The sequence below is a fragment of the Pseudorca crassidens genome, chromosome 3, assembly GCF_039906515.1.
Source record: "Pseudorca crassidens isolate mPseCra1 chromosome 3, mPseCra1.hap1, whole genome shotgun sequence".
NCBI lineage: Eukaryota > Metazoa > Chordata > Mammalia > Artiodactyla > Delphinidae > Pseudorca > Pseudorca crassidens.
In genome coordinates, this window is record NC_090298.1 from 165,172,928 (window position 1) to 165,191,597 (window position 18,670).

An 18,670-nucleotide genomic window follows, 5' to 3' on the forward strand; every position below is an offset into this window, starting at 1 on the left:
ATGTGTCTGTGTGTGTGTGTGTGTGTGGTGTGCGCATGTGTGTGGGGGTGGTGGTGTGTGTGTGGGGTGCGCACGTGTGTGTGTGTGTCTGTGTGAGTATGGTGTGCCCATGTGTGTGTGTGTCTGTGTCTCTGTGTGTGTGTGTCTGTGTGGTGTGTGTGTGTGTGTGTGTGTGTGCGCGCGCTGGGGGGAAAATCCAAAGTGCTCCCCTTGGCCTGAGGCCCTCCTGTGACGAGGCCGTGACCTCACCCCTCCACCTTGCCTTGGCCTTCATGCTCCGGCTTCTCAGCCTTCCTTCCCTGTCTCCAGTGCTCTCTGACCCCGCTCCGCTCCGGCCCCACCGCCTGGCTGTCATGACTTCCTTGGGAAGGTCTCTCCAAGCCTCATCCCTCACTGCCCTCTCCCACAGCCCCTCCACCTGCCCTCCTTTCCCACTGTCATCCTCCTTATGAGAACTGGCTTAACGACAGCGTGTGGGTTCTCAGCCTCGGGGTTCTGAAAAGGCAAGGCCCAAGTCTGGCTTGTTCACCGTCCTAGGACAAAGGCAGTGCTCCGTGGCTATTCCGGGGGCCCCTGCGACATCCCACCCAGGGCCGGGGCCTGGGCCTGGGCCTGGGCCGGGTGGAGCCTGGCACCCTGGGCCCCGCCCCCAGCCAGGGCGTCCCCCGTTCACACACTAGGGAAAAGGCACACAGCAGGCAATACCCACCCGGTCACCAGCTGCTCAGTATAGTAACAGCTGGGGGAAGTGGGAAGGCCCAGGAATCCAGAGGAAAGAGTGGAGTGGTCAAAGGAAAAACAGGAGAGATTGTGAGAAGGAACTGTGGATGAAGTGTGAGAAGCAGAGACATCAAGGTGAGGAAAACAGCAGCAACGTGAAAAGGGGGACCGGCGTTTCCAGGCCCCACACACCCGGCTGCTGGGGGAGCGGGAGCAAGTGGGGCTGCGAGCCCAGCCTGAGGGGCAGTGCCCGGCCAGGGCCCCTCAGCCTTCCCCACAGCGGGGACAGTCCGGCCGGGGCCCTCAGCTCACCTGGGCTGGGGCAGCAGCTTCTAATCATGCCCCCCATTCATTCGTTCACTCATTCATTCATTCCACTCACCAACCACGTGTCCAGCACAGAAGAGCTGAGTGCACTGATGAATGTCTACCCAGGGAACTACTCAGCCAGCAGAGACCCTGGACGGGAAGACCCTCATGCCCAGCCTGCTAGCCCCTTCCTCCCTGCACCCCCAAGGCCAGGCCACAAGGCCACCCTCCGGACTCCCACGGGCGGTGGACAGCCCCACCCCGGCACTGACCACACTGTGTCTTAACTGCCTGGGGGCAGCTCGGTCCCTGGCGCAGGACCTTCCTTTCAGGGTGGGGACCTGGGTCTGGGCCTGCTCACTGCTGTTATCACAGGGCCTGGTGCAGTGAAAGCACACCAGCGATACCGGCTAAACAAATACAAGGACGCTGGCTACCAACCGCCTGTTATTCTATCAGGCTCCGGAAAGAGGACCTTCGCGAGCCATCAGAACAATCTGTGTGATACTCACCGAGGCGGGGGGCTGATGGCATCAGCGGGTGACACTGGAGGCCACCAGCATTTATATTTATATCCTGCTGAAATCAGCGCCCTGCTCTTCTGGCCCCTTATCCGGGTGCCGTGGAAGGTTCTAGTTTTAAATCTACAGCATATGGACAGAAGCCATGCAAATCCTGGCAGCACTTCCCCAAGAGCAGCCCCTGGAGCCCTGAGCCCCTGAGAGGCTCAGTGAAAGGGCCCAGTGCACGTGGGGGAGACTGGGAAAGCTGCACGTGAGTCTACGAAAGGCTCTGAGAAGCCCTGCAGGAAAGGAAGCAGTGAACGCTAGTTAGCCTTGCCCTTTCTTGAAGTCTCTGACCACTGGACCGCCCTTTCCTCCTTAAACTAACCATGGGGGTGCCCCACAGGAGGTGCATTGGGGACAAGGAGGCTGGGGGGTCGCTGCTACCCAGCAAAGCTTCCAGATGCTCTCCGATGGCCCCGTGCTTCACCTGGGGACCCATGACAGAGAGACCTTCGTGCCCCGGCCCAGCAGCGGAATCCCAACTTGACCGCCTTTCTCAAGGAGTGGCTCTGAGGGTGGACACTCATGCCACCCCACCAGCCGCTATCTTGAAAAGTACATACTTGGCAAATCCAATGAAGTCTTCGTGGTTCGTGTTGATGTAGGACTGCTCGATGTCGATCAGAAGAAGAATCTGGGGGAAAGCGGGGGTCATGGTGAGAACAGAGCCCAGCGTGGCAGGGAGGGGCTGCTGCCAGAGCACTTCCCGCACCCGCCAGCAGGGGGTGCCCCGGAACAACCACACTGTTTCCCAGTTAGAAGAGTGATCACCCACCCACTCCTTCCCATATCCTGGGGTCCATCTGCAGGGGGAAGGGGGCATGGGTGCTTCCAGACACCAAGGCCTCACAAGTGAGAAAGACTGGGCCAAAAGAGCAGAGTGAGGCAGCCCAATGTGGTAGCCACAAGTGCGGCCTCCGAGGCCTGGAGTAGGGCAGTAAGGCCTCACTGCAAAGGCTTACGTAGGTCACAATATGTCCCGTTGAGAGTAGTGCCTGGCATGCTATAAGTGCCTCATTAAAACGGCAAAGGTGGAAACTATTGAATATCCTGTGATAAACCATAACAGAAAAGAATATGAAAAAGAACGTATATACATGGAGAACTGAATCACTTTCCTGTACAGCAGAAATTAAACAACATTGTAAATCAACTATACTTCAGTAAAGGACTTCCCTAGTGGCGCAGTGGTTAAGAATCCACCTGCCAATGCAGGGGACACGGGTTCGATCCCTAGTCTGGGAAGATCCCACATGCTGCAGAGCAACTAAGCCCGTGCACCACAACTACTGAGCCTGCTCTAGAGCCCGCGAGCCACAACTACTGAGCCCGCGTGCCTACAGCCCATGCTCTGCAACAAGAGAAGCCACCACAATAAGAAGCCCGCGCACCGCAACGAAGAGTAACGCCCGCTCGCCGCCACTAGAGAAAGTCCGCACGCAGCAACGAAGACCCAACGCAGCCAAAAATAAATAAAATTAAAAAAAAAAAACAGAAAAACTATACTTAGGTAAAATTAAAAACAAACAAAAAACTGGCAAAAGTAATTTGGCCAGGTAAGGACATTAAAATGAAACACACGGGCACAAAGGCACACACCAGCCAGCCAGGATGTCGTCTCAGATAAGACACGGGCCCTTAAACAGCCCTGTCACTTCACTGTGCCTCTGAACCCTCAAGCATAAAGCGGGCCAGGCACTCGGATCTTGGGGGGCTGTTGGAAAATGCTGGGGTGCTCCGTCCACGGGAGACACTGTCACTGGTTTAAAAGGTCTGAGTCCTGTTGCCCCAGAGCCCAGCCATGACAACAGTGGGGCAACCGGGGGCTCTGGTGTGTATGGAAGGGACAGTAGCATTCTTGCCAACCATGACAACAAAACAAATTAGAATCTCTCAAGCTTTTCACAAAACTTCCAGGTTACAGAAGCTTCGAGGGAATGGGGGACCCTGTGAAGGACAAATGAGTAAGTTTCTTCTCCGTCAATGTCAAGGGGAGAGGAGCTGTTCTAAACAAGGTGATCTCACAACCAAATACAACAGGTGGGCTTGTTTCGGTTCCAGTTTGAATAAACAGTGGCCAATCTCCTGGGATAAACCACAATGGAAAATAATATATATATATATATATATAAAGCAAATCTATATGTGCATAACTGAGTCGCTTTGCTGTACTGCAGAGATTGGCACACACTGGAAATCAACTATACTTCAATTTAAAAAAAAAAAAAAAGAGAGAGAGAGAGAACACAGTGGACCACCGTGGGGGAAATAACCCAAACCAGGTGTCGGGCCACATGAAGGCAGGATGACAGCCCTGGGCTGAGCAGGTGACAGGTGAGACTTGAACTGTGGCTGTGTGGGGCATCTCACTCTCTACCTTTGGGTATGCTTATGCAGTCTTCATGAGACAGTGTGAAAACACAGAAAGCACTCAAACATGTTCTGGTGGGTGAATGGATAAGCAGGCTGTGGTCCACGTGCACCATGAAACACTACTTGGCAGTCCTAAGAGACACACTTTGGCTACACCACAAACAACAGGGATGAGTCCTGAATGCATGGGACACAGGATCAAAAGGCTACCACAGGGCTTCCCTGGTGGCGCAGTGGTTGAGAGTCCGCCTGCCGTACGATACAGGGGACACGGGTTCGCGCCCCGGTCCGGGAGGATCCCACATGCCGCGGAGCGGCTGGGCCCGTGAGCCATGGCCGCTGAGCCTGCACGTCCGGAGCCTGTGCTCCACAACAGGAGAGGCCACAACGGTGAGAGGCCCGCGTACCGCAAAAAACAAACAAACAAAAAAAACTCACACTGCACGACCAAGATCTACTGCACATAAACTGTATCTGAAGAATGAAACAAAAAGCCAGTACCTGGTCCTTGGTCCTCCCCTCCCGTTCCCGGATGTAAGTGGTGACGATTCGTTCGGTCTCCTCTCGCAACCGGGGGTAGGAGCTGAGCTGGAGGGAGAGCAGAGTGGCGGCGTCGGCTGGGTCCTCGTGGCTTGGGCAGCAAAGTGAGCCAAACGGAGAACATGGGAGGAGGGGGGGGTGGCGTGGAGTGTGCCCACCGGTTCCCCACCCCGCTCCTGTCTCAGAGCTGCTCCAGCCGGGAGACAGGAAGGGGACGGTGAGGGGACGGTGGGCCGGAGAGACCGAGAGGGTGCCCGCACACAAGCAGAGGTGCTTTTCGAGAATGCGTCTCGGAGGTGGAAAGTGGCAGAAAGTGGAGAAAGCGGGTGACAGCCACCCCCCTCCCTTGAAGTGCTGGGTGAGAGCAAGGACACAGTGTAATTAAAGCCCCTGGGCCGCCAGGGCGAGGGCCTGAGCACAGCTCAGGAGTGCGCAGCAACGCCCGTTCTAGCATAGGGGGAGGGCCAGCATCTGGGCCATCGACCTCGGAGGGACTCCCTTGCGGGGGGTGGGAAACTGCTCCTAATCATCTCACCTTTGGGATCCACTCCTCTGGCACCCCCACTGCCCCAGCCTTTGCAGCAGCAACCAACCCAACGCACAGAAGCCCACCTTCCATGGTTTGGGGAAAGACCACGAGTTGGGAAAAATTGAGCCAATGGTCAAAAATCACTAGAGGAAAAATTCCATTTTCTTTTTTGGCTACACCACACGGCTTGTGAGATCTTAGTTCCCCGACCAGGGGTCAAAACCTGAACTGCAGAGTCCTAACCACTGGACCGCCAAGGAACTCTGAAAAATTCTCAGATGCCTTGTGATGTAAGAACACGCAGACCAGCACACGGGCGAAGCGTTTCACCGCGTTGGTGGCAGTTTGGAAACCACCTTTCTCAAAGCGTTCCAGGGATGGGCATGGACACTCATCCCTGCTGCCTGCTTAGTAAGTGCATCTGGCGACATCAAAGGCCTTCCATCCCCGTCAGAGGCCCAAGATGCAAAGGTGGAACCCAAGTGCGACTGGCCCACCCCCTTGTGTCAGCCAAGGCAAAGTTGAGATGTCTCCAAGCGACCACTGGCCCACGGAAGGGGGTTCCTGCCGAGGCAGAGTTTCCCAGATGCTTGGGTTAAGACTCAGGATGGGAAAGAGGAGATGGGGGACAGAGGCATAGGTGATAATAATGAAACCTTCTGTTACCTTCTCAGCACACTTTTTAATGACCGTGGCCAGTTCTGAGACCACGAGATCAACACACTTCAAACTCGGCTCTTTGAGTTTTACAATCTGTTTTTTCACAATGGCTTCAAAGGCCATGTCGGGGGTGAAGAGCCCCGTCCTGGGTCATGCGGAGGGCGGGATGAGGTAAAAAGACACCCAGGGGGCAGTGCAGGCCACACACGCGGGACGGGAGACAGAGAAAGAAGAAACGAGAGTCAGCTGGTTAGTGACATGCATGGAGGAGCCTGCGCCCGCATTTGCCCCGGAAGCTGCTTCGGATCAAGAGGCGACCTGGGTCCAAGGGGTGGGCTCAGTCTGGGGTTTAATTACAAAAGTGCTACGGGTGGGAGTCAGCCTACGAACAGCTAAAGGTTTGGGGAGGCCTTGCCTTTTCGTATCTGTGACAATGGGCTCTAGGACGAACATCTCCAAACCACCTGGGTTTCTTTCCCTTCCCTCTTCCAATCGAAGAAGCTTAAGAAGCAAATGTGGGCTTTTCCAGACTGAGAACAGAAGGATGAAGCAGAAACTCCTGCCTTGGAAGGCCGACCCAGAGCTCCACGGCCATGGGGGACGTGCAAGCACAAACTGGCCACTAGGAAGCGCTTCAGCACCTTGGCCAACACGTGCTGCCCCGGGAACCAGGCCGGGGTCCCGAGGGCCACTGCCTGGGGACAGCACTGCTCCTGCGGGAGCCGGTGGAGGCTGCTGGGGCGAGCCCAGGGCCGAGCACTCCTCAGGCCGTCGGCGTTTGGGCCTTTCTCGGCGCCTTGGGGACAGAGAAGTGGCTGGCTCCGGGCCAGCCTGAGGGTGCCAGGCATTTGTCAAGAAGGCATTTGTGAGGGGCAGGGAGGTTCAGGGAGCTTGGCCTCCAGCAGGTGACGCGAGGTCCCTCTCTGCTTCCCAGAAGACAGCAAAGCGACAGCCCAGCAAGACCCCCATCAGACACATGCTAAGCTTGGTATCAGGGTCCCAGGGAGCCCTGCCCACCAGTCTGGAATCTGGAGGCCTGGCACCCCCAGGCTGCACCCAGGCCAAAACGCTTCTGCCCCAGCCTCTGGGTAGAGGCCACGTTCTTGGAAACTGAGGCAATCTGGGAAGGGGAGGGAGGGGGACCAGCGGGGCAAAGGCCAAGCAGCCATCGGGAGCCTGATACCAAACTCCCACAGCCCCGTTTCCACAAGGCCAGGAGTCACCCTGCCGAGGGTCCAATACCTTACTGGTACACTGCCTAACTGTACTGATTAGCTCCTGGATAACCAGGTCGACACATTTCAGACAGGGCTCTTTCAGCTTGACGACCTGCTTTTTCACAATGGCCTCGAATGCCAAGTCCGGGGTGAAGAGCCCGGTCCTAAAACCATCCGTACCCGGGGAGGGGGCAGGGAGATAAGTCAGAGAGAAACAAAGCACGGTCAGCGATTTCATAGGCACGGGCTGGGTTCCCGAGAGAGCCAAGGTTGCAGCAAGTCTGGGGGTCGGACGCCCGCGTCCGCTACCTGGAACCCCCCCAGGGCGATGTGAGGATCCCACGGCGACACAAGCGTGGAGGGCGGGAGCAAAACGGTGGGGACCCAGGAGGAGTCCGGGGCACCCATGACGGGGACAAATGCTGGGGTTCCTGCAATCGTGCCTTGGGTCTGACTTCCTCCCCACCCCCCAGGGCAAATCTGCAGTGAGCTTTCCGACTTGGCTGACCACGGTAACTGGGCCCTTTAACCCATGTTTAACCCAAGGGCAGCGGACAGCCGCAGGGCTTACGACAGATCCACACAGAACTAAGCACATCCACCCTCGAGTGCCTTTGGAGACCCAGAGGGAGAGACTGACAGCTACTGCAAACCATCCCAGAGCCCTCTCCAGGCCCCCCCAGTTGGGGCACCCCAAGGATTGTGGGGACTGACTCGCTGCAGGGTGGCACCATGGAGGTGAAGGGAACACGGCGCCTCCCCCCGTGGAACTTGCCTGACTCCGTGGATATTCTTAATGGCGTAGCTGATCTCCCGTCTTAAGTCCTTCTCGTCGAACTCCATCTGAGAAGAGACAAACCAAACACATGCAAGGAGGTGCCTGAGGCACCGCCACATCAGGTCTGTAGCGAGGGAATGTCACCTCCTGTGTACCATTTACATTCACAGGGCAGAATGTTTAATTGGTCAGAATTTTCAAGAACATTAAAACTCAGTTTCAGCAAGGATGCTCTGAAACTAACACTCTTGCTCTCTTGGAAGGAAAATCAACTCAAACTTTCTTCCGGGCTATGTGACAGTAAAAATCAAAACATACCTATACTGTCACAAGGTCGTTTTTAAGAGCTCTAGGAATTTATCTTGAGGAATTAATCAAGGATTAGCTACATTCACAAAACCAGCCATAACTGCTGAAAAATGTGCAAAGAACCTAAATGCCGCGAAATGGGAGACTGGTTAAATGAACGATGGGACAGTCATAAAATAAGATAGTGTTCTGCCATTGACAACGCATGAAATGTATATACTAGTTTGGAAAGATGGCAAATCATTTGAAAAAAAAAAAGAATACAAAGGTGCATAATTAATTTTTTTAAAAATACATATGCACACACTGGTATGGATGAATATATGTATTGTGTTTGTGGACGCAGGGAGGCTTTTTGCCTGCATTTGCACAGAAATAATTCTCAAAGGACACACATCCAGGTGCTAAGAGGCGTTGTCTGTAGGTGTTAGGATTATGGGTGTTTTTTTCCTTTTAGCTGTTGCTCTTCTATTGAAAAGAACATGACTGGTTTTTACAAAGGTGGCACGTGCTCACTGTAAAAAAGTATAAAACTACAAGCAATTAAAACAAAAAGAAAACCTCCAATCCCAGCACCCAGAGCTGACATTTTGTGAATATTCTTGCAGGTCTGTCTCTGCAAAAAGACACACATCTAGACATGCGTGTATGATTTCATATGAAGGATGTTGTAACTATCATCTGTATGTTCTGTTGTACATGCTGGCTCCATAATCTGCTTTCTCCCTTTCAACCACATGCTGGGGACATTTTCCCGTGTGAGTTTACCTATATTTTCTATGTACTTTGCAAAGAACATGTATTCAGAGGAAGAAAATGGAACTTTTCCTACAGCTCTGCTGGAAATCTCTAAGCTCAGGGAAGGAGGCCCGGGCCTGGAAGTGGGAGCTCGAGACCTCGTGGCCTGGGAGGAGGCCGGGTTCAAGGTGGACTGAGCAGAAGGGTCAAGGCGGACCAGAGGGCCTGGCCGGGCAGCGCTACCTTCACCAGCTCGAAGGGAAACCGCTCGTGGAAGATGCGATTGATCCGGGCACCCCCGGAGAGCTCTAGCGTGTCCACTTGGTCTCCGGAGCCCTCGATCCTCTTTTCGAAGTCCACCCCAAACTGCTGGACCATCCTATGAGGAAACAGAAGACCCGAAGGTCAAAGCAGAGGTTTTAACACAGCTCCGGAATTACGTCCCTGGTCAAGCCGTGGCTTACTTTCCTCCGCAGTGAAAGCACTGTATCCCAACCACTAGGCCACCAGGGAACGCCCATCTTTTTATTTTTTAGCAGCAAAACCAGACAAAATCCAGGAGCAGCCAGTGGCAAGCACTTGCTACACACCAGGCCCGCTCTATAGGCCTGCTACGACTATTCACTCATGGAGTTGGGGGCTCGGGGTGGGGGGGGCAGTTATTACTCCCATTTTGCAGATGGCAAGAGGGAGGTGCGGGGTGTGTGTCGGGGGTCACAGTTTAGCAATCTCTGCCCTGAGGTTTGGCCTGATCCAGCAGGACCATAACGTGAAAAGGGAGCCCCTGCACACAATTCAGGTGGCTTCCACTGGTTCCCGCCACCTCCCAGTCTGTTTGGGTCAGGACTCCACCACTGATGGGCTGAGAGGCCTTGGACAGGTGGCTCTGCCCTCTGAGCCTCAGTTTCTTCATCTGCAAAGTGGGTTGGTTGTAACAGCACTTCCACACAGGGTCACTGTAATAAGGATTTAAGGAGTTTCTAGATTTCATCAACTCAAAGCAGGCATTGGTCCCCAAATGCACTAATGGCCCTGGACACCCCCCAAAAAGAAAAATGTTGCCAATTAATGGTAATTCATCTGAATCATCTGGTTTGAGAAGTTAAAAAAAAATTTTTTTAAGTGCACACCTAATTGATGAAATGTGGTAAACGCCACGCGTGGCCCCTTAGAATCCAGCCCAGCCCTTAAAAAAAAAGTGTCTCAGAGTATTGCTGATTAGTGCTGTGAAGAAGTGAACAGTAAAGAACCAAGATATTTATCAGTGTTTTGGTCTTCTTTAGCATTTCTAATTGTTTTCCCCAGTCCCTTGCACTGTCTGTCTGAATCATTTCCTCATTTCCATTCCCCCAATTCTGGATCTCCTCAAGTACTGTGTGGAGGTTCCCCAGAAGAGGAGCTGCTCCAATCGGGACCAGCCCCGCACTGGGCTGGCAGCAGGGAGCTGGCAGTTCCCTGGCACAGAGAAGCCCGGCTCTTACGGGCAAATACAGCTGATGCCTGCAAGCTGCCAGGGCGGCCAGCCTCGGCCACCAATGGATGGGGTTCTTCCAGAACACCCAGGGGGTCACGCACAGGGCGTCCCAGATCCCCAGAAGCTCTCTGCCCACGTGAAGCAGACAGCGCCCACGCTTGACTTCCTTCCCAGAGACACAAAAAGGCCTACGTTAATGCTGCACCTGGAATGGGGACCTTGAACGGTGGCCAAATCAGGGCCAAGGTCGTAAAAGGCTGAGCACTACAGCAAGGACAGAGTACGGAGCAGGGAGTGGTTTAGGCAGCGGGATGAAGACCACGCCAGCTGCCGCCAGACTCGGAAGGGAAAAGACGCAGCATGCGTGAGCATCAGCCTCCCAGGGGCCCTGGAGTCCGCGCTGCACGCAGAGAGCATACTTACCAACTGTCATGAGTTAAATTGTGTCCCCCCCAAAATTCATGTTGATGTCCTGACCTCCAGGACCTCAGAATGTGATCTTATTTGGAAACAAGAGTCTTTGCAGATGTCATTAGTTAAGATGGGGTCATACTGGAGAAGGGTGGGCCCCTAAGCCACTGTGACTGGTGTCCTTAGAAAAAGGGGAAATTTGGACACACAACACAGGGAGAACGGCATGTGAAGATAAGACAGAGATTGGGAACCCCAAAGTTGCCAGCAAGCCACTCGAAGTCCACAGAAGAAAGCAACCCTGCCAACACCCTGATTTTGGACACTCAGTGTACATAACTATGAGACGATACATTTCTTTTTCTTTCTTTCTTTTCTTTTCTTTTTTTTTTGGACACACTGCGGGGCTTGTGGGATCTTACTTCTCTGACCAGGGATTGAACCCAAGCCCTCGGCAGTGAGAGCACAGAGTCCTAACCACTGGACCGCCAGGGAATTCCCAATAAACTTCTATTTCAGTTTAAGCCACCCAGTTCGTGGTACTTTGCTGCAGCCACAGCAAATGAATACACCAAGGTACAGGGCAGGTAAGACATCTAAAACTGACCAGCGGCCCCTAGAGATGACTGGTCCTGAGTTTAGAGCCACAGCTGCACGTCTAGGGAACGTGCATTCCTGACCCTAGTTCTAGAAGGAGAGAGATCCAGGCACAAAACACAAAAGCTGAGGGACAAGGGCTGGTTTGAAAAATGTCCCCGATCACCTCTGCTTGGGGAAAAAAACCTGCCAGGGTTTTAAGTGATCTGTGTTCTATGCACAGGATGGAGCTGAGGTGAAGGTCATTGTATAACTTGGTTCCCCGACACGGAGCAAGGACCAAGCTGTGCCTGGGAGGAAAAAGCTCGACCCAGAACAATCGATCATGGTAACGAGGATGATTAAAGTAGACAGTTAGCTTTCCTATCACTGGCTCCAAGTGAGCCACATACCATATATACCTGTGTGGGACCTGAGGGGGTGCCCAGAACGAGGCCGGGAGGGCCAGCGGGCATGGGGCCCCCTGGAGGCCACGGAAGCGCTACTGATTCAAATTCAAGTTCTCCTCAGGCTAGTGATCCCTCTTTTAGGAGTCTGCCCTGCGGGAATCCTCGCTTGTGAGCTCAACAATGAATTTGAGAAGCATCTACCGAAGAAGCAAAAAAATACCCGAATGTCCCCTATGGGCATGGGGTCACGGGAAGAGCGTATGGGATACTCCAGGCGGCCGTGGGAAATGGAAGGCTCTCGATGCCACTTCCATCAGCTGCGAGAGAGCAGAACTGGGGGCTAGTCTGATGCCACTGTTCTCATTCTCTGGTAAGACAAGAGCCTGGAGACAGGAACCGTGGTGCAGAGGAGGGAGGGGAAGTTTTCACCCTCTGTACACGTGAAGGCAGTCAATTTTATAATAAAGGCCGAGGAGGAGGTCACGCAACAAGCCATTCAAAGGGACGCCCGCCAGCAGGGAAGGAAGAAGCAAGGGCCTCTGCTGACTGCTGGTCTGTGTGGCCCACAGCCTGCAGGAGGATCTGGGATTGCAGATAAGACGCTAAAGAAGGAACACCAGCCCTCGCTGAGGGGCCGCAGATGATAGCAGTGCACCTCCGCTGTGATGTCAAAACCACCCGGGCCCGGGCCGGGCCTCAGGGCACTGGTGAAAGATGACACGAACCTTGGGGGATGGGTGCTGTCGTGGAGGGTGTCCCCTGGCCCGCCCCGCCAAGGGCCCCAAAAGCGTCTTCACAAGATTCCCCAATGGCCACGTGACGTTGAGAGCCGCTGCGGGCTGCGGTCGTCATTTTAGGGGCGAAGAAAATGAGGCTCAGAGGGGTGTGGCCACCTGCCTGTGGTTGCCCATCAGGCCCAGGTTTAGCCCCAGGCCGTGGCCTCTGCAGCACGCGCTACACCAGCTCTCCTAAAGCCTGCAAGGGGCCAGCGCTGGCGCTGCAGAAAGCTTTTCGGAATGGGCTGAGGCCGTCTGATGTTAAAAGCATTCTCACCCCCGATCCAACCAGTGTGCAGTGCCACTTGGCAGAGAGGGTAGGGGGACGTCAGGGCTATAACGGCCACACAGGACAGTGTCCCTCTGGGAGGGGTCTTGTACGCGGCACCATCCGCCATCTGAGGTGCCAAGGAGCTTCTGGATCCCATTCTAGCCAAGCCAGCTAAGGGTCCCCGGCAGGGCAGACACCTGGAGTGCGGAGGCAGGAGAAGACCCGGGTGAGAAGCTGAGATCACGGGGCACACCCACTCCTCCGACTCACAGCTGGGTGGCTGCCGGGAGCACCTTCTTAGAGTGAGGGTGAGGATTCCAAGAAAGCAAGCAGAAGTAGCTGACACATGGCTCGGCTCCCTCCCCCCATGTCTGTCCTCCCTGCAGCCGCCAGAGGGCGCCTGTGAATACCTGAGTCAGGCCACGTCCTGCCAATGCTCAGAACCCTCCATGGCTCCCACCTCAGAGCAAAAACCAAAGCCCTCCCCATGGTCTACAAGGCCCTGTAGGCCCTACCCTGTTCCCTCCCCGCCCTCCCTTCCTCCCACTCTCCCCTCGCTCACTCTGCGCCAGCCATATGGGCCTTCTCCAACATGCTGGATGAAATCCTGCCTCAGGGCCTTTGCACTGGCCGGGCCTCCAACCCCAGGACTCTGCGTGGCCCCCTTCCTCACCTCTTCAGGTCTCTTCCCGACTCTCACTGTCTCAGGGGGGCCTTCACTGGCCACTTTATTTTAAATGGCACCCCTATAACTACCCTGGCACTCTCTAGCCCCTTCCCTACTTTGATACTCGGCCATTTCACAGAGTACACATGTTCTCATCTACTTATCTTGCCTCATCCTTTCCCCCCTCCCCGTTCTGAGCATATGGTGTGTCTGCCCAGCACACTGGGGAGACCCCAGTGCTCAAGACAGGGCCTAGCACACAGGGGGCTCTGGCCAAGTGTTTGTTGAACGAACAGACGGACGGATGAGTGGGGGAGCCTGAGGCCAGGTGGAGGCCCCGGAGCGCCAGGCGGGGGGAGGGGCACATACTGCAGCAGGGCTTTGGTCTTGCGCGTGGGGTCGTCGGGCCGGAAGTTCTTGTACTCCTCCACCTCCTTCTCCAGGGACAGCAGCTGGCTCTGCAGCTTGCTACGCAGGGCCGGCAGTGACTCCCGGATGTGGTTGGTCAGTTGCTGCAGGAGAGAGGCTAGAGGTCAGAGGTCAGCACAGGCAGGATGCTGAGAAGGGGCGGGCCCGCTCCACCCCCAGCCTCGAGGGTCCAACAGAAACATCCAGCTGGAGTCACACTGGCGTGAGAGGCAGGGAGAGATGGCACAGCTCCGTCCACAGCGTGAGATGCTGCAAAAAGCCCGCGGGGCCTTGGGAGGGCAGATCAACCAGGCCGTCACACCAAAGAGTACACGCAACTGTTCGCAAGGACCAGGCAGCAGGACCCAAGTGCTGACTGGGAACAGCCTCCCACAAGTGCCGCTCGGTGGGAGAAAAAAAAAAAAAAGCCTAGAAGCCAACGCAGGACCCAGGTACAGAAGGACTGTCAGACGGGCGATGGTGCATCCACACTGCAGAATGCTGGGGGAACGTACAGATACGGGGACGGGCCCTACAAACTACAACAGAAACAGTTTGCCAAAAAAGGCACAGAAGACACCTATGATGTGCTCCCCTCTGTAAAGACGGGGAGAAAGTAAGAACACATTTTCATTTGCACGAACAGAGTGAAGGATGGTTCACAAGAGAAGGGCAGAATGGACCAGGTGGGTGGAAGGACCCTTCCCTGCAGCCCCCTTTTCCTCTATTGTTCTGCCTTTTGTTTTTGTTTTGTTTTGTTTTATTTTTTGCGATACGCAGACCTCTCACTGTTGTGGCCTCTCCCGTTGCGGAGCACAGGCTCCGGACGCGCAGGCTCGGCGGCCATGGCTCACGGGCCCAGCCGCTCCGCAGCATGTGGGATCTTCCCAGACCAGGGCACGAACCCGTGTCCCCTGCATCGGCAGGCGGACTCTCAACCACTGCGCCACCAGGGAAGCCCTATTGTTCTGCCTTTGAACCACGGGGATTTGTTCCTTATTCACAAATTTTAAAAGGGGGCAGCAGTGCAGAAAAAGTTAGGCAATGAGCCTCAAGATGGGTCGTTCAAGAAAAAGCTAGTTACAGAGCAGTGGGTAAATATCTTAACTGTTCAGGTGGTGAAAAGGAAGGCGGAAAAGGAAAAGAAGGAAAAGAGAAGCAGGAGGAAAAGGAAGGCTGGCGGTACAGACACATCAGTGTCTAGCGTCTCGAGAAGGAAGCCCAGGAAGTGGTGGCACTGGCCACCTCAGGGGAAGAGAGCCATCGCGGGATGGGAGGAAATGGGACATTCACTATATTTGCACTGTCTGACTTTTTTTAATGCTATGATAGAAGAGAAAGAGAGAAGGGAAGAAAAGAATAATAGCCATAACATCAGCTAAAACCCACAAAGTGCAAAGCAGTGTTTTGTGGCCACATCTGTCCTACAAGACAAAAGAAATGACAAACTCTCCATCAAGCTAGAGAAAAACACATGAAGGAGCCTCACACTCCGCCAAATGAATCTGATGGTCACCCCAAAGCCCTATGTGAGCTGGGGCCCCTCCCTGTGGAAGCTGCAGGTCCCTAAGGGTGGCAGTCCACTCCGGCCCCCGACAGCATCCTGGGGCGTTACAGTGGCCCCATTTAGCTCGTGAGGCAAAGGAGGGGTGGGGGGACCAGGATGTGGAGCTGGGCTGCTCACCTGCGGCTCTCAGAGGGGGCCCCAGGCACTTGCAGGGAGTTTTACTTCCCTTCCTCTCCCTCCACCCCCTGCCCAGGCAGACCGCTGCTTCCTTTCCTGGAGGGCCCCTCCCACCAGACACTTACTTCCCTCTTTGTTCTGCTGAGCTGCCTGCTCTGCCTTCCGGCTCTGCGCCAGCTCTCTTCCCGGCCCCATCACTGCCTAACACTCGACTGTGCCTCTACCTGGTGCCCCCACCTGGTGCCCCCAATTAGAAACATCCCTTCCCTAAGGACAGGGCCCAGCTCCCACGTTGCCACTGTGTCCCACTGCAGTCATGAAGGACTCAGGCTGTCGGGCCCTGCCCCATCCGAGATGCTACCATATAGCACTGAGGGGGAATTCCTCGTAACCCCGGGGCCACTAAGGACCACACTGCCTGCTAAGATATAGCTACATAATCCCACATTAGGGATTTTACTCTCGTAGAAAGTGGCACACGTGCAAAACGATGTTACTAAACAGCAGCCTGTTACTGACTAGGAACATCAGAAACCAGCCTTCCAAAAAGAGCCTGCTTAAACAGACTAAGACCCATGTGTTCAGGGACTACTACAGGGCCACGAAAAAGAGTGAGGAAGCTTTTTCTGTAGGGACAGAGCTCCAGGAGATACTGCTGAGCAAAAAAAAAAAAAAAAACAAAAACCAAGGGGCGGTTATCCATGACTATGCAAGAAAGAGAGAAATGTGATTCTCAAAATTCCTTTTTGCTTTTATGAACAGAAAGAAACTCAGGTGGTGTTAACAGTGGTGCCCTAGGGGTGGGAAGCAGGGGCAGATGGGGGTGCTTCACTATATACTTTTTTTTTTTTTTTTTTGCGGTACGCGGGCCTCTCACTGCTGTGGCCTCTCCCGTTGCGGAGCACAGGCTCCGGATGCGTGGGCTCAGCGGCCATGGCTCACGGGCCCAGCCGCTCCGCGGCACGTGGGATCCTCCCGGACCGGGGCACGAACCCGTGTCCCCTGCACCGGCAGGCGGACTCTCAACCACTGCGCCACCAGGGAAGCCCCCCACTATATACTTATAAACACTGGTTTTTTTTATGAGCCGCTGGCATTTGCTCTGTGCTGCATTTCATGGAGCAGACGCCAGCCCTGGGGGCAGGGATGCGGATGATTCCCGCCTGATGGACGGGGAGGCTCGGAGAGGCGGGGCTGGGCTTTGGACCAAGGAAGGCCAGACTCCGAAGTCCTCCCGCTTGGCTACTGTCGAGCGCTGCTAGCCACCCGGTGTTGGTTCAGGCGAAGCATTCGTAACCCAGGTCATCAGTGTCAGGAACTGTATGCAAACTTCTGGGTATGTGACTAAATAATTACGGTGGTAATTAAAATAATGGTAATAAACAACAGGGTCCTACTGTATAGCCCAGGGAACTATAGTCAATATCCTGTGACAGACCATAATGGAAAAGAATATGAAAAAGAATATATATATGTATAACTGAACCACTTTGCTGTACAGCAGAAATTAACCCAACATTGTAAAGCGACTATATACCTCAATAAAATTTTTTTAAAAAATAAAAATAAAACAATGGTAACAATAGTAGTGACGGTAATAACAGTACCAGGACAGACTTACTGAACACCCACTCTTCTCCAGGCCCTGAGTCAAATGTTCACTGAACCCATTTTGCTAAAACAAGTGCTGCTCTAGACCAAGGCCAATGGCACTGTGCATGGCAGCTGTTGTGCAGTGCACAGCCTGAGCAACTGCACAAAACCCTTGCCGTACCTGATTCAGAGTCTTCTGCAGGTGTGGGGTGCCCATGCGGTCTGCCATGTGCCGGTAGGCCGGGTGGGAGAGGAAGAACTTCCTCTCCGCCGCCAGCGCTGCGCGGATGTCCTTCTTGCCCTCAATGTCCTTCTGGCTGCGGTTCACCACACCAATGTAGCCTGTGGGGAGAGAGGGTCAGGTCAGGGCAGTGCCAGGCAAGCCAAGGAGCCCAGATGTCCCCTTTTTTGCACGGGACCGGGCAGTGTGCGGGTGTAGACATGGATCTTGCCCTATAAGTCACTCACAGAGGAGGTGACAAGCCATACGCATTACTCAGAAGCAACACGGGGAATGCAAACACCGAGTACAGTCCTGAAAAGCAACGCCAAGTGTTTGGAGGAAGAAGTTATATTCAGCATGGTGTGAGAGGCTGGACAGAGAAAAGCTCTGGAGAAGATGAATTCCACAATCCGAGCTTTAGAAATGCAAAAAAAACCTTCAAAATTAAGGGCAATGGGGGACAGCTAATCTTGCTGGATATTAATACCTATTCTACACTGTGCCACAGTGAAAAACAGGAACCAACCTAAGTGTCCAACAAATGGGGTCTGAGTAATGGTCCGTGTACCCCCATAGGAGAGACCCCACAGGAGCTTTTACAGTCATCTTGAAGAGTATTTGCCTTCAAGGGAATGTTCACAGGGACACATTCTGCTATTTTGCTAAGTGAAATGGAAAAGCAGGTCACCAGGCGGTGTGGCGCTGGAGAGCTGGCGTTCCAAACCAGCTCCGCCACCTGCCAGCTTTGCGAGCTGGGGCAAGGGATTTAGCCTCTCAGTGCCTCTGTTTCTTCATCCATAAAATGGGGATGAGCACAGAGCCACTGCATTGGATTGTTACGGGGATTAAATGGGTTCTTCCACACCAACAGTGCAGAACCGTGCCTGATACGTAATAGGTACTTAATACATGTTTGCTATTCTCATTTTACTGAAAATAAAAATACTTGGGCTACTCTTGTCAGAATACCTGAAACTAAACTTAAACACGAGCCTCATCAGCCTCTGTCTAGATCAAATGACAGGTTTATAGGGAACTACAATGGCCAGATCCCAAGTGAAGCAGTACAGATAAAGTGGCCGGAGGAGGAGCTGTTTGAACAGCATCGTAGGTATTTATGTGTCAAATGATAGGATGCCGAGGATTTGCTTCGTGATCCCCCAAGGGAGGAAAGAACAACAGGAGAGGATATTGGGGGCATTGAAGGTTAGCTGTATGTGATTAGCAGCGAGGCTGGGCCAGTGGTTCTCCTTGCACTTTTCTCTCCACTTGAGAGAATGTTTGAAAGCAAGTATTGAACATTAAGAGAAGTTACAAACCCTCGGGAACTCTTGGGAAGGAGAACCACAGAGTATCAAATAGGGGGAGAAGTTGCGCTGTGGACGGTTTGTCTCCTTCTTCTGGACACTTGTTTCCTGTTGCCAAAGTGAGTAGGCAT

At 53.9% G+C, this 18,670-nt stretch overlaps 1 protein-coding gene across 11 annotated transcripts in view; it reads right to left on the minus strand.

The window, feature by feature from the left end:
• The window catches only part of DNM2 (dynamin 2), a 92,756-nt gene that overhangs the window by 23,796 nt on the left and 50,290 nt on the right, over window positions 1-18,670 (minus strand). For 4 of the 11 annotated variants that reach the window (XM_067733733.1, XM_067733728.1, XM_067733725.1 and 1 more), the window contains exons 6-12: window positions 17,191-17,351; window positions 13,694-13,836; window positions 8,983-9,118; window positions 7,690-7,757; window positions 6,940-7,078; window positions 4,470-4,556; window positions 2,159-2,229 (exon numbers count right to left, since the gene is read on the minus strand). In XM_067733733.1, coding sequence (XP_067589834.1) covers window positions 2,159-2,229; window positions 4,470-4,556; window positions 6,940-7,078; window positions 7,690-7,757; window positions 8,983-9,118; window positions 13,694-13,836; window positions 17,191-17,351 — 805 coding nt within the window. Of the gene's footprint in view, window positions 1-709; window positions 740-2,158; window positions 2,230-4,469; window positions 4,557-5,703; window positions 5,843-6,939; window positions 7,079-7,689; window positions 7,758-8,982; window positions 9,119-13,693; window positions 13,837-17,190; window positions 17,352-18,670 lie in introns of all 11 variants that reach the window. The other 7 variants (XM_067733729.1, XM_067733732.1, XM_067733726.1 and 4 more) reach the window with 2 other exon arrangements.